Source organism: Brienomyrus brachyistius, chromosome 5, assembly GCF_023856365.1.
Source record: "Brienomyrus brachyistius isolate T26 chromosome 5, BBRACH_0.4, whole genome shotgun sequence".
NCBI classification, from domain to species: domain Eukaryota; kingdom Metazoa; phylum Chordata; class Actinopteri; order Osteoglossiformes; family Mormyridae; genus Brienomyrus; species Brienomyrus brachyistius.
The window spans coordinates 1,678,589-1,694,421 of record NC_064537.1 but is presented as its reverse complement, the minus strand read 5'-3'; the positions used below and the strand labels follow the sequence as shown (position 1 = coordinate 1,694,421).

Below are 15,833 nucleotides of genomic sequence, written 5' to 3'. Positions count from 1 at the left end.
GTAGTCCTGATGGACACTATTGGGGTGCTTTTATTATGATAAGGGGGCGGGGAATAGGTGGTTGGAGGGAGAGGAGTTAGATTGGAGCGAAATAGTTTTTTGACCTCCTGGTAAGATTGCTCTCGAATTTTGATATTAATGTGTTTATTTTATTTTGTGGATACAATTTTATGTTTGTAACATTGGTTAAAGACTCTAAGTAAACAGTTAAGTTTTGCGAAGCAGTTTCTTGGAGTTTTATGGAGTGAATTTGGACGGGAGAATCTTTCGAGCGTCAAGCTAAGCTTCAATAGGTACATGCAAGAACCTATACCCGTCACAAAAGAAATCCGAGTGCGACCTAGTGCGTTCCATCTCAGCACTACCGGACTGCTTTGAACACACCAACTGGGACATGTTCAGAGAGGCAGCTACTTGTGATGGTTCTTGAAGAACTCCTAACAGCAAGCTGAGCAGCCCATAAACGTGTTTGTTATGAATTTGACCTTCTGCTTTCAGGCCATGGGAAGAACAGAAGCCTCTTGAACTGAGGCATCATTTATTGAAGTTCCCCCAGAACAAAGATTAAATGGGCTGGTCTTTGCCATTAAAATCAGTCCCACTCTATGCCTCGGTAATCCTGATCCTGGGGTGTTGGTATCCTACAGGTTTTCTCAGGCAGATAGTAAGTCATCAGGTAGGATAGAAGACCTGCTGGATACCAGCACTGAAGGATCAGAGATGCCTACCCCTGCCCTATAACACTGCCAAACAAAGTCAGTGAGAGCTACTCAGCATGAACCATATTTTCCAAACATTTTTGATATAAAAAATGGCAAGTTGGAAATTATCCAATTCAACTACTAAGCATTAAATGGTATATTTGCATTAATACATTTGTAATACTCTGTATTCAGTGTTGTAGTGGCATTGAGTATGATAAGAATATGAACCAAAAAAGGGATATTCTGCATGAAAACAATGATAAACAAACCCATCCATCCATCCATCCATCCATTTTCCAAGCCATTTATCCTACTGGGTTGTGGGGGGTCCGGAGCCTATCCCGGAAGCAATGGACACGAGACAGGGAACAACCCAGGATGGGGGGCCAGCCCGTCGCAGGGCACACTCACACACCATTCACTCACACATGCACTCCTACGGGCAATTTAGCTTAGCATGTCTTTGGACTATGGGGGGAAACCGGAGTACCCGGAGGAAACCCCACGACAACATGGGGAGAACATGCAAACTTCACACACATGTGACCCAGGTGGAGACTCGAACCCAGGACCCAGAAGTGTGAGGCAACAGTGCTAACCACTGCACCACCAAGCCGCCCCCTGATAAACAAATCATTTAATGCAAATATAAACTAAATTTTGCCTGCCCCAAGATGATGTTTCCCTACATAAACACATGAAGGCATAATGTTATTGACTTATGAAAAATTATAAGAAGCTGATATTCTGCATAGCTTTTTAAACCCAAATCTCAGCTTACCTTATTAAATCACACTGCTGACTGCATACCTGAAGCTGTGGTTTCCCTTCCCATATGCAGTGAGAAGAACTGTTTGGGTGGCCTAACAAAGCATGGTCTATAACGTTTATATATGACATATATGATATATATGACACATGTTGGCCGATGGGACACCCAGGAGGCAGTATGACATGGATGTTCTGCAGAAGGCAGCCCTACAGCTGGAAGCCGGAGATTTCAGAGAAGATCTGCTTCCTGCTCAGAGGCGGCTCCCGTTGGGGCTTCAGACGACCCTGAGTGATAGTGACGAAACTCGATGGCGAAGGAGCTTATGAAGCCCAGGAGAGACATGACCAGGGCCCACTGCACCCGGGCAGCATGTGTGTGCAGACGCTGAATCTTCAACACAGTATCTGGCAGCGGTTCTGTCAAGGTCCTGCTCTGCCGGAACATACAGAACTTTCCGGGTTATGGGAGCACCTGGGAGTTTGCATCAGCCCCCAGGAAGCAGAGATGACATCATATCATTTATTCTGCTCCAATCCTGATAACAATATAAAAATTTTGAGTATCTGCCGCTACTGATACCAATCCGATATTTCCCACCTTTATCTAATTCTAAGCATTAAATGAGATATTTGTATCCATACATTTCCAATAACATGGCAAACTGCATTCAGTGCTATAGCAGCATTGTTTGAGTTTGCTAAGAATAGGGAAATTTAACGGTCATGCTTCTCAAACCAAAGCTTTGCCACTACGGTGCAGGGAGAAATCCAACATGGTTACACACGCCTGCTTCTTTGTTTTACTCAGGAACAACTTTCACAAAAATTTACAGAGATATTTCTTAAAGGGAAAAGTCTGCAATCTGTTGCCAAATTAAATATAATACAGAAACCCACCGTAAAATGATGCACATGAGTCTCCAGCACAAAATAGACAATGGAGCCCCGATAAAACTTTCAAGTAGCAATTAATCAAACTTTATAAAGAATACAAGTCTGACGTCATCTACTTCACATTAATTTTACTTTGCTCATACTTAAGAATAATCAACACTAATCTTACAAACATACACTCTGCAGTTTTATTTTTTCTTCTGTGTCAAAGTAGAGTATCTGCATTTCCACACGACACACATGACGGCATAGATGATGTCATCCCGTGTCCCTCACTTCCGTTTACGGTATGGCATGCTAAGGCTACAAGATGTTTTGCGATTTTTCAGGCTAGACCTATCTCTGATGGAAAATCGGGTTGGTTTCTGCCCCCACCCCTCCCCACTCCCCCAGTACCTGATCCAGCAGTTTTTGCTGGTATTGGCCCAATACAGATAGTGGGTATCAGATCGGTGCCATCTCCACCAAGAAGGATACACAGCAGCATGCAGAAGCTAATGGCCCCAGAGAGCAGAAACCGGGCGATCCCGACCCTCCAGCCCTCATTCCTGAAGTTGACCTTCAAGGTCAGGACCGACTGGACCCAGCAGTACATTATCCCCAGGCAGAAGGTTGTCAAAGTGCCCAGATTATGCACCCAGGCATTACTGGAAAGCTGCAGTGATTACAGGCACACATTTGACCGAGCCCTGCAGTGTTTCATGTGATTAAAGTTCACCACTGATCAATGGTTAGACAAGGAAACTAAAATTTTCGAAATCCATAAATAATCAGCTATTACACAGTCCTGTAAAAAGCTCACACTGACGTATCATGCTTCTTAAAAGGGTTACATTAACAACAGAAAACAGTTTATACCATCCATCCATCCATCCATCCATCTGCTAAAACTGCTAATCCAGTACTGGGGTCTGAGTGAGCTTGGAGCTTGTCCTAGGACATACATGGGACACGGCCGGGGACAGCCTGGATGCAATGAGTTCATGCAATCAAGGAAAAGGGCGTCACACCTGGAAGTTCCCCACTAGCATCATCCCGAAGCAGGCCAGTGATTGGGCCACCAGGCAAATGATGTTCATCCACGGCGTCTGAAGCTTGGGCTTCAGCTGCAGGTACCGGAGGACACCGATGGCGAACGCTGAAACAGAGACTGGCATTTTTAAAAAGGCTTCGGGGAATCGCAGCATCCATCATGCATCCCACTGCTGAAGCTACTGCTCTGCGCTTCGCCCTGACTTCACCCACATCATCTCTAACCCTTATCTTCAACTTCTTCATGCTCAAGGAGGCAACTGATAAATAAGAATGGCAAAGGATCAATGTGTAAAATGACCAGCCCGAGGTTAAACGGAACGCCTAAGCCTAACCTTAACATCAGGTGGCCAACACCTCTATTCTGCATTGAAGTTCCACTAGATCTGTAAATTTGGTTTAAAATGTTGCTGAAGGTCAACGGTGATGCTACTCTACTACAATGACAATGCTGCTTGTTTGTAGGACATTAGAAAACCCATCAGACGTCAGTTGTTCCTATGCTGACGTGTGTGTAGGATGTACGACTCAAGACTGCGCCCAAAATCTACCTACGGGTACAAATAAAGTAACCTGAACCTGAGAGACCACCAAATACCAGACAAACGTCTAAACTCACTTGGACTGAAGCAAAAGTCACACTCTTCACTAGTGAAGCAGTAACTGCACATATTTATTCCAAGATCATTTTCTCTCATGTTTTATTTATTTAACACACACTTTTATCCAAAGTGACACACATGTTTGAGAAATGAGGGTCAGAAAGTCTCTGGGTCAGTTGGGATTTAAGGGCCTCGCTGTGGGGCCCGACGGTGACATCACTCTGCCATGTCAGGGATCTGAATCGCTGACCGGCCAATCAGAGACAGAGCATCCCAACTTGCTGAGCCACATACTATTATCAAATCTCATTCGAGCAAAGTAAAACATACATACATAAAAAATAAACCTCATTATTCACACCTGCAAATGCGGCCATATTCATGATTTGGCTGAAGTAGCAGCTGGCTGGCGGGGCGTTGCCTGCAATGCTGAGGAGGACACACAATGCAAAGAAACACTGCAGCACCGTATTTCCTGCTTAGTATTCACTGCGAGTGTCGCAGTTAAGCAATAACCCACTGGCAGCTGTGATTTGTGCCATTGTGTATAACTCACTGGCAGCTGTGATTTGTGCCATTGTGTATAACCCACTGGCGACTGTGATTTGTGCCACTGCGTATAACCCACTGGCGGCTGTGATTTGTGCCACTGCGTATAACCCACTGGCGGCTGTGATTTGTGCCACTGTGTATGACCCACTGGCAGCTGTGATTTGTGCCACTGTGTTTGACCCACTGGCGGCTGTGATTTGTGCCACTGTGTATGACCCACTGGCAGCTGTGATTTGTGCCACTGTGTTTGACCCACTGGCGGCTGTGATTTGTGCCACTGTGTATGACCCACTGGCGGCTGTGATTTGTGCCACTGTGTATGACCCACTGGCGGCTGTGATTTGTGCCACTGCGTATAACCCACTGGCGGCTGTGATTTGTGCCACTGTGTATGACCCACTGGCGGCTGTGATTTGTGCCACTGCGTATAACCCACTGGTGACTGTGATTCGTGCCACTGCGTATAACCCACTGGCGGCTGTGATTTGTGCCACTGTGTACCTGATATATGGGGGGCGCAATGATCCTGATGCACTAGAACAAAACAAAACAACACTGTGCTTGAAAAAGTACAAACAGAAGTCACTGGCCATGTTTTTCAAATTCACATTTCAGTCTGAGTGGTTTGGGTTGTTATCTTGATTTGAAGTCGACAGCAGGAACTCTTACACTCTTTGTAAATACTTACTTGTATTCTGAACTAAGTGATGCTATTTTTCCATCCTCAACGGCAATAAAGTACCTGTGGAGAATATTCAGGAGAAATTTCAACAGTAAACACAAACAGTTTATCGTTAAGGGGAATTTGTTGGAAAGAAAGTGCATTTCATTTATGCCGCCTGGAAATATGATTTGACAGTGTAAATGTTTGGCGGCATCAGCAGGACTCACAGATTGTTTTTTAACACTGTTATGTTATTTCATTAATTGCTGAAATAAATTGTAAACAGGTCAGTACACTTTTATTTGTGAAATAAATGAGTATAAAAGATGCTAGATGTGCTAGCAGAATGAGCTCTCTAGAGCCATTTTCACACATGAATCAAGGGGACGTTTCCCAAAAGCACAGCTGCTAACAATGTTAGCAACTTATACATTTGGAACCCTGCAACCAAATGGGTCCAACTATGTAACGTACTACAGTGAGCTTTTGGGGAAACAGAAAGTAGAGAATCAGAGGTAGAGAAGGTAACAAAAAAGGCAACTTACACAACCCAAAGCCCTACTGTTGTGAGAACCCAGAACATGATGGGGAGGAGCATCCATGGATTGTATTTCCACATGTCTAACTCCGGCTCCTTTAAAAAGGGGAAATACAGCTAATTAATGTCTAGTTTTACTACACAGATAAATATGCTTTGTATATTTATTCCTAAATTCATATTTCTTTAATTACACAGTAACTACACATTGGTATTTTGTGACGAGCCCTGTAATGGGGGGGGGGGGGGGGGGGGGAGAGACTACGAGCCCTTAGTAAATGACGACATTGCCAGGTTTGGCCATCCGTCTATATTACATTTTTATGGTATATCAATATATTTTCAAAATGAGATACAGGATGACATAATACCATTTATAGTGGTTTACCTTTTATGCATTAAAATTGGGGCTTTATTAAAGATTTTTTAAATAAATCAATGGTTTTCCTTCTTGCTTGTAAACAGCATGAGACTGATGGCACCCCATCTTGGGATAGGCTCTGGGCCCCCGTCATCCAAAAGAGGACAAGGAGTTACACAAAATGGATGGATGGATGGAAAGGGGGTTCCAGTTTAAACCCTAACTGCCGCAAAGTTAGCTTTATATTCATATATTTGAATGTCTGTATGTGCACTTAGGGGTGGCATGGTGGTGCAGTGGTTAGCACTGTTGCCTCACACCTCTGGGACCCGGGTTCGAGTCTCCGCCTGGGTCACATGTGTGTGGAGTTTGCATGTTCTCCCCATGTCGTCGTGGGGTTTCCTCCGGGTACTCCGGTTTCCCCCCACAGTCCAAAAACATGCTGAGGCTAATTGGACTTGCTAAATTGCCCATATGTGTGCGTGAATGGTGTGTGAGTGTGCCCTGCGATGGGCTGGCCCCCATCCTGGGTTGTTCCCTGCTTCCGGGATAGGCTCCGGACCCCCCGCGACCCATTAGGATAAGCGGTTTGGAAAATGAATGGATGGATGGATGTATGTGCACTTCATGTTCAACAGCCCAGCCGTCTTGCTTAATGTCAATGGCAGTGAACAGATACAGTGCAATTATTAATAAATACACATAATATGAAAGTTAAATGGTGTGGATTGTATCCCATACTTTAATGCTTAAAGCACGCTTAGCTGGGCATATCCGTATTATTTATAAAGCACGCTTAGCTGGACATATCCGTATTATTTATAAAGCACGCTTAGCTGGACACTTATGGCCTCGGTTTCTGCGGAACGCGGCAGCCGGTACATTGAGTGTCATTTTCGGTATAAAAGCACGTATAACAGTCGACACGCCTTGGATTGCTGTCAGATGATCGTTTGGTCCGTGAATGGGGGAGTCAGCGAAGTATTGATTTCGTTTCAATGGGAAGTTCTGAATAAAAGTTATAAATCCATACGACATTTCTGATTTGTAATAATAGTTACCTGTGGTAGATATTGCAATGATAGTTTTTTTTGCTTTTTGATTGTTATTAGAAAACTGCCACCCCTCGTTATTTATGTTCAGGGGCGTAGCACTAAATTTTGTCCCACCCCCCCCTTCCCCTTCCCCTTCTACCACCTCCCGCAAGTTAACGTACTTGACTGCAACATATTTAGTATTTGCCACGTAAGACTCACCTATTTACTGAAAGAAACTTTCAGTAGTTGCCTGCCCTCTTAAGTTGATCTCTGTAGCTCTCCCGCTCTCCTGAAACCCCGATTTTAGTTTCGGTTTCATTTCGTATTCAGAATCTGAATGACTGCGTAGGTTATTTACACGAGGGATTTTTTTAATAAAAATCTTTTCATAGGAATATTTAAATGGCATAACCGCAAACAAAATATCATTCCGTCTACAAAAAAAACACAGTGTACAATCGTTTATATGCAGATGAACATACGCCCTATGTACTACTTTAAACTATTAATTTTCACAAAGTCTGCTCCCTCACTTTCTATGATGCCAATTTGAATAAACTCCAGAATGTTATGAAGAGTGGTCAGATGAATTGCAATTAATTGCAAAGTCCCTCTTTGCCATTAAAATGAACTAAATCCCAAATAACTCATTTCCACTGCATTTCAGCCCAGCCACAAAAGGACCTGCTGACATCATTTCAGTGATTCTCTCGTTATCACAGGTGAGAGTGTTGAGGAGGACAAGGCTGGAGATCCCTCTGTCATGCTGATTCGGTTAGAATAGCAGACTGGATGCTTTAAAAGGAGGCTGGTGCTTGAAATCATTGTTCTTCCTCTGTTAACCATGGTTACCTGCAAGGAAACACATGCAGTGATCACTGCTTTGCTCAAAAAGGGCTTCACAGGCAGGGATATTGCTGCTTGTAAGATTGCATCTAAATCAACCATTTATCGGATCATCAAGAACTTCAAGGAGAGAGCTTCAGTTGTTGTGAAGAAGGCTTCAGGGTGCCCAAGAAAGTCCAGCAAGTGCCAGGATTACCTCTTAAACTTGATTCAGCTGCAGGATTGGGACACCACCAGTGCAGAGCTTGCTCAGGAATGGCAGCAGGCAGGTGTGAGTGCAGCTGCATGCAGTGTAAGGCCAAGACTTCTGGGAGATGACCTGGTGTCAGGAGGAGCAGCAGAGAAGACACATCTCTCCATGAAAACATCAGGGACAGACTGATATTCATGGCAGTGTTTCCCTAGATTTGCAGATTAATTTTTTTTTTGGGGGGGGGGAACGCTGACAGACTTCACGGTGTTCATGTGTTTCTTTTAATGGCAGCAATCAATATAACAACTAAACTAAACATCGGACCATTTCTTTTATTATATTATATAAATAATATAGATATTTTTGTGTACGCCAATGGTATCACATTATATGACTCACCCCCCCCCTTCTCCGAAGCAATTTTTGGGGAAAAAAATCTGTAATGCCAACTCGTATCTCCATAACGAATTTTTTATTTAACAAGAACATATATAACCACGGCGTCATGGTGGTGCAGTGGTTAGCACTGTCGCCTCACACCTCTGGGACCCGGGTTCGAGTCTCCGCCTGGGTCACATGTGTGTGGAGTTTGCATGTTCTCCCCGTGTCGTCGTGGGGTTTCCTCCGGGTACTCTGGTTTCACAGTCCAAAAACATGCTGAGGCTAATTGGAGTTGCTGAATGCCCGTAGGTGTGCATGTGTAAAGCCACGCGGCATGTGTGAGTGCATGGTGTGTGAGTGTGCCCTGCGATGGGCTGGCCCCCCATCCTGGGTTGTTCCCTGCCTCGTGCCCATTGATTCCGGGATAGGCTCCGGACCCCCCGCGACCCAATAGGATAAGCGGTTTGGAAAATGGATGGATATATAACCACATGAGTGTTAAAAACGCAACCACGGGTTATCGAAAAATTACAACATTACATTACAAACTCCAGAACCCCCGAGAGCAAAGAATGTTTTCGATGCAGCAGACCCACATCACAAGCGCAAAAAATGTGTTGTGGTGAGTGGTTGAGTCATTTTAACAAGGGACTTCACAGTTCGTTTAAATTAAAGTTTCGGTTCCTCCGCTTCCACGGCACACATCACACAGTTACGAGATTTACAATGAACATAAATACACGACCGCAATAATTTACAGTATTTAAGATACGCGCGGTGCAAAGCATGCCGGGAACGTCCCGCTGACCAGCCCCGCGGCATCATATCATGTCAGCCAATCGTGGACAGCGGGTGGGATCACGGCAACAGAGCATTAAATACAAGGCAGGAGAGAAAAATGACGCAAAGGAGCATTACAGACACAAGCTCGAGATGGGGATCTTTGAGATGTCATGGCTGCAGACCAATAAAAAGGGACATATTAAGGAGAAGACAATTACACTCCAAATTATTCTGAAGGTATTGTTTCAGGTTGAGAAATGGAGAAAATTTAGGCTCCCATATTCCATTGTATTCCACTGTATTCCACCATTTTCCACTGCAGTCACACAGTATTAACTGAGATTTTATAATGAAATAGACCTTTTTTCTTCAAAGGTCCAATAACATTTAGCAATTTTTTCTTAGACTATGATCATTAGCATATAAAGAGAGCTGCGTAAGTAAGCCTGGACAAACCATTAGAAGGCAAAACTCCGTCCTTCATAGATAAGCCGCTCTGCTGGATCCACAACTTAAAGTTCTTTTGAGTCTTATCAATGATTGAAGAGAAATTTGAGGGGCATCTTCGATCATGAGAATACATAAACATGTTACTTGATTTTTGATATTGCAAACAGATGAGATATTGCAATTTTTATTGCCATTAATTCATATTTATTTATACTCAGAGACAGTCCTGAATCACAGGAAACAGGTCCAAGTAAATCTAAAGCGATAAAAACTTATTATAGAAATAATATGGTATCATCTGCTAGCTGCCTGATGGAAATATGTCTGTCTGCCACCCTGCACTCAAACGATTATGTGAGATAAATGTGACAAGAAAGTCAGACAGTCAGAAAAAGGATAGGGGATATTGGGGATATTTTTATTTAATTCAGCTGATGTATTAAGTTTTAATTGTTTAGCAATAAAAGCGTCTAAAAGCCACATTTCCCAATGATTTAAAATAAAATTGCCCTCAACAGTGTCAAATGCTTCATGAAAATCTAGAAAATATACCTCTCTGAATCAATGTCACGATACTCAAATAAATCGAAAATAAGTCTAATATTATTTACTATTATTATTCGCTATATGTAGATTTTTCATGAATCCAGACTATGACTCGTCATCTTTGACTCCTTTAGCCAACGACAGGAAGGTGACGTCATATTGCTAAAAAGACGTCAATTCCGTTTTCTCCAGACCGAAGGGCTCATGATTTGGCTGCTATACATTTCTTTTACCAGTAGATGTCGCAAGTGAATGGCGGTGTTTGAATCACACAATTGTAATAAGCCTTCTGGAAATCTGTGGACTGGAAAGCCTCTGTACTTCAAGAAGCCTCATTTGGCATCAAAAACCATAATGGTGCAGAAAAATTCGTATCACGTAGAGGACGTCGTGACGTTTGTCCTGCCTGAAACGGTTTTTGACCATTTTTGAAAAGAAAATGTAATACAAATACGTAAATACATAAAACACATGTTTTTCCAAAAAGTTAATCAGAAGTTTCTGTGCCTTTTGTAAACATTCTTCCATGCTATGTTCCCAGCATCATTCACAATTTATCTGGGCGCTTCCTCGGACACTCGCGTCCTTCAGCTTTATAGCTGTGCGAAACGGAATCCGCAGTTTGCGAACTTCAGCCGGCGAATAAGACGACAGACGGATCGGAAGCTGCGAATCAGTGAAATTAAGCGTCATCAAACAAGTAAGCAAGCATGTTAATATTTGTACCAAATGAATATATCCATGGACACTAAACATAAACTGAAAACAATATTTAACAATAACATTTAATGCAGACGGTATTATTTATAGCGCGAATGCATGAGATGCCGGCATCTGGTTTTGCAGGTGCGCGTTTCCGCAGTAAGTCCGCGAGCCGCCGGCCTCACTGGCCGAGGTGAGATTCCTACACCCGCATTTAGCACCGCAGCTTTTACAGGCTGCATACAGGCGAAATTCGCCATGTAGTATTATTAATACTTTCGCATGCAAATATTCACCAAACAAGAGCGCTTCGAACGATTTAATCCATGGGAATTGACGCTACGCAGTTACTGCACCAGCGCGTCTGTGCTGATGTTATTGCGTTTAGAAAAACTTTTTGGCGGTCCCAAAGCAAAATACACATCCACTAAAATGTATACAAATGCAGGTGCGATATACTATCTGCTGCTAATATTTTTAATTTGTTTCAGTCGTCAGTCCTCTCGGAGGAAGACCCTTGTCCAACGAGCCGATGGCGACTCCAGATGCATTGAAATTCAAAGGTGTGTCCCTACAATCTGTTACAAACAATGTATGAACCTTTATATCGGTTTTAGACGCTGTTCTAGTAATCCGGCTTTAAAATTGGATATACTAGGTGAGGGAACTTCATTTAGGGGACTGTATCATATCCGACTGAGGTTTGTAAGGACGCTCAGTAAGGAGGTGCACTATTGGACGAACTGCCTACTCTGTGATGCTCCATCAGAGGCACAGCAAATGTTACAACCTGCATGCTTGTGACAGGTTTCAGACCATCAACACTGATAGGGTGTGTAATTTTGTACTTATTCTGGACATTCAGCTCTGATATTTGTGTGTTTTCCTTCTTCTTTAGTCTTATTTCTGCCAGACTACATCATCCCTTCTCACCATGTCTTTATTTCTGACTAATTCACGTAACCCCCCCCCCCCCCCCCCCCCCCTCTGTAGAGTATGAAGAAACTTCAGAGTTTCTGTTTAATGCCTCCAGTGTCAGTACAGACAGTAAAGTGAGCAGAGGGTCAGTACTGGTACCAGTAGAGGGATCTGTCAAGTTGGACCTGTCGGAGGACGAAGAGGAGGAAGACCAAGAAGAGAAATGGGAGGTGCCTAGATGGGGCGTCGGGGGCCAGCGAAGTGCCGATGACCCCCAGCTTGACTGTTGGAGTAGACTTGGCTGTAGATAAATCCGCCGGTGTTCCTAACTTGTTTTCATTCTCTCCCCAGCTATTAGGAGGACAGAGAGAATCCAGTAGCTTCTGGACATTTGAGTACTATCAGTCCTTCTTCAATGTTGACACATTACAGGTGTGTACCCTGCATAGAGGTGCTTTGTTCAGGTGCCTGGTCATATTACAGTCCAAAGTTTCACATCTGCGTTTGTAGATGTGATCTGCTGGCTCCTGATTGGACATGTTTACGGCACGTGGTCTGTCCTGCAGGTGCTTGACAGGGTCAGAGGGTCACTCTTGCCTTTACCTGGACGAAACATTGTTAAGCATCATCTCCGTAGCAACCCTGATTTGTATGGTAAGCAACTGTAATTAGCAAAGGTCTAACGGGAGAAAAAATTCACAGTAAATTATGACCTTGGCTTTCGGTTCACGGTTCGTGCAGTTGTGGGAGAGCAAGGAAATCGGGATTTGTTTTGAAAATATTTATTATCAAAACTGAAAACAATGACATTTAGGAACAATTATAAACTTGTGGCAGCTAGTAAGAACTATTCCAGGTGGGCTGTTTGAGGCCGATTCAGTTTCAGTGACCATCCCAAGACAATGTAACACAAACTGCAGGATATCTGCTCTGAAAGCCCAGTTTAAATAGCCAGGCAAAAGTAACTTGCAGGGCTTGATTCCGCATGACTTCGTTTGTATAAACACTCGGATGATGTTGCCTCACACGAGTTAGCTCATGTTTCCCACAACATATCCGAGTTCAGTATAACAGAGCCGACAGACAGCTGTAGTCAACTACTCTCTCTCCGGTGTTGGTGTAATTTATTAGGGAACAAAATATTGCGAACCTGCTGATTATGACTGAGCATAGCATTAGCCTTAAGCAAGTCACAGGCATAATTAGCATGAAGTTTCTTTGTGGAAAAAGTACTTCTTCAATTTAGGTTTCACTCGTCAAAAATATTCATTCCAAATTGAGAATTATTTATCGAGCAGTACACGAGAAATATGTGTAACATTATAGCCCATGTGATTAGCTTCAGTTATAGCATTGGCCAACACCCCTGGTGGCGTGAAGCTAATATAACACAATCACGAGAACACAGTGTGGCTGATTCCGGAAGGCCCAGCCCTGGATACCGACGCTCACAATGTGACACTCTTCCTCACCATCCAGGACCATTCTGGATATGTGTCACTCTGGTGTTCTCCATGACCATCAGTGGGAACATCTCCGCGTTCCTCAGCCAGATGGGTGATCCTAAGTACCAGTACAGGCCGCACTTCCACCGGGGTGAGATGGGGGGGGCTGCTGCAGCCAGTGGGAACCAGCAGTGACCCGACGCTTGTGACTGACTGTCCTTCTCCTTATCTGTACCTGAGGACTGGGCTGCTTGCAGTTCTTCTGTACAATTGCTTGTATCGATATCAAAGAATATTCATCCATATCTCAGAGTGAATCTGTCTGTAATTTAAGAACTACATCATTTTTTTTTAAACATATTGGCGTCAGTCACCGTCTCCTTGTTGTGATGGTTCTCTGTGTCAGTATCTGTAGCGGCTGTGACAGTCTTCTCGTACGCTTGGCTGGTGCCTTTGGGATTATGGGGCTTCCTGACTCTGAGGCAGGGGGGCGGATAGGCGAACTGGGGGCTACTCTTTCCTGGAGACAGTGTGCGTCTATGGCTACACTCTCTTCCTGTACATCCCAACCACGGTAAGCCAGCCAGATGCCGCCGCCTTCCACTTCCACCTCATCTCTTCTCAGGGGCTTGCAGGTTCCTCACCCTGTTCATTCTCTCTCAGATGTTGTGGACCATCCCCTTGGAATGGCTTTCTTGGCTGCTAATCCTGGTCACCACGGCGATCTCTGGATCGGTGCTGGTCAGCACCTTTTGGCCCATGGTCCGTGAAGACAGCAGGACTGTTGCCATCACTACCTTAGTGACAGTTTTGCTGCTGCATGCCTTTTTCACCATTGGATGTAAGGTAAAGCTCAGACTGGAATTTGGGTGGATTTTTATGTTGTTTTTTAAGGAGTGGTGTTAAGTATGGGCTCTCAGGTTAGGGATCTGTGCCGGTATCCGGAAGGTTGCTGCTTGAATCCCATGAATGCCAGGAGCGATCCTACTCTGTTGGGCCCTTGAGCTGCAGTTGCTTCATCCTGGGTATGATGTTAATCTACGTCCAGCCCTGCAAGGAGGTCCTCCAACTTGCAGGGAAAATTTGGGGGTTGGTGGCAGGATCATCACTCCAGCCACTGGAAAAAATACTGTTGCATTCCAGCTAGTGTGGTGCTGAGGTATCCCCCGCTGCAGGGCACCCCTCGGGTCTCGTCAGTAGGGCGGTTCGTCGTGTGGTGGGTGCAGCACTGTGTGGGGTGCCCTGTAAACAGAGCCAGCTCCTTACGTCTCTTTTTAGAGTAAAGCAAAGCGTAAGACTGAAGTTTTGCTCTTATTCTCATGCCTAATCTCTCCCCTTCCAGCTTTACTTCTTTCAGACAGCAGTACGCACAGGAAGTCCCTCCTCCCCATTGCTCCACTCTTCCTCTAACATAACGGGGGCACTGACCCAGTGCGTCCAAGGAGAGCTGACCGGGAGGGTAGAGTGCTTGGAGCAGACAGGGATCATTTACAACTTCATGCTACAGTAATTCTACGCATCTGTGATGTATAACATATGTGATGTTCTTGTTGGACGGGGTTAAATGAAGGTCGCCTTTCTAAGTATCGAGTAAGAATGTGGCAGTAGATGAATGAGATCGGGAACTGAACCCATATCCATAGTTATACCAAAGCTTTTTTTCTTGCTGTTCCCTTAACTTTAATGCGACATGTATTAAAATCAGAGTTTGTGAATGATGTATTTCGTGGGTTTTTATTCTTTGTTGGTTGTGCTGACCTTCCATTCTACCTACTTCTATTTTAAGTACTTAAGCAGTGTCTGAGCCCCTGGTCACCAACAGGCTCTAACAGAGTGTTGTGCTCATTATAGAACTGACCACACTGAAATTCTCCCCATCTGTCACTGTCCCCTGAATATCTCTTCAAACAGAAACATAGGAGTGAAATGGCACCCGACTGCTTCACATTCCTGCCTGTGTATTAGATTTGGAGATTAGGCTTGAGAGTGACCTACTTACTGCCATTTTAACCCATTTCAAAAGACTGTGGCCCGGTGAAGGTTACAGGCCCGACGCAGGGGTAACGTCACGCGCGCCATCGGCGGTCCGGTGAAGGTTACGGCCCTGACGCAGGGTGATGTCCCGCGCGCCATCGGCGGCCAGGTGAAGGTTACGGGCCCGACGCAGGGTAACGTTCCGCGCGCCATCGCCGGTCCGGTGAAGGTTACGGCCCCGACGCAGGGTGATGTCCGCGCGCCATCGGCGGCCAGGTGAAGGTTACGGCCCGACGCAGGGTAACGTTCCGACGCGCCATCGCATCGGCGGCCAGGTGAAGGTTACGGCCCGACGCAGGGTAACGTTCAACGCGCGCCATCGGCGGCCCGGTGAAGGTTACGGCCCGACGCAGGGGTGACGTCCGCGCGCCATCGGCGGC

General features: G+C 44.7%; 2 protein-coding genes across 2 annotated transcripts; one reads left to right on the top strand and one right to left on the bottom strand.

The window, feature by feature from the left end:
* Positions 1-781: 781 nt before the first annotated feature.
* On the bottom strand, positions 782-7,476 carry LOC125742921 (transmembrane protein 150C-like). The gene is made up of 8 exons (XM_049015367.1): positions 7,375-7,476; positions 5,765-5,853; positions 5,244-5,297; positions 5,057-5,089; positions 4,365-4,432; positions 3,380-3,507; positions 2,847-3,024; positions 782-1,880 (listed from the first exon to the last, which is right to left on the bottom strand). The coding sequence occupies exons 2-8, from the start codon at positions 5,836-5,838 to the stop codon at positions 1,705-1,707; spliced, it is 711 nt and encodes a 236-aa protein (XP_048871324.1). The 5' UTR covers positions 5,839-5,853; positions 7,375-7,476; the 3' UTR covers positions 782-1,704.
* A 1,937-nt stretch (positions 7,477-9,413) lies between these two features.
* LOC125741614 (protein YIPF1-like) lies at positions 9,414-15,137 on the top strand. Its single transcript, XM_049012773.1, is given in 11 exon segments — positions 9,414-9,595; positions 10,896-11,054; positions 11,548-11,619; positions 12,050-12,204; positions 12,326-12,406; positions 12,541-12,628; positions 13,454-13,570; positions 13,826-13,905; positions 13,907-13,993; positions 14,083-14,265; positions 14,762-15,137. Coding segments are annotated over 9 exon segments (990 nt in total). The 5' UTR covers positions 9,414-9,595; positions 10,896-11,054; positions 11,548-11,588; the 3' UTR covers positions 14,930-15,137.
* The last annotated feature ends 696 nt before the right edge of the window (positions 15,138-15,833 follow it).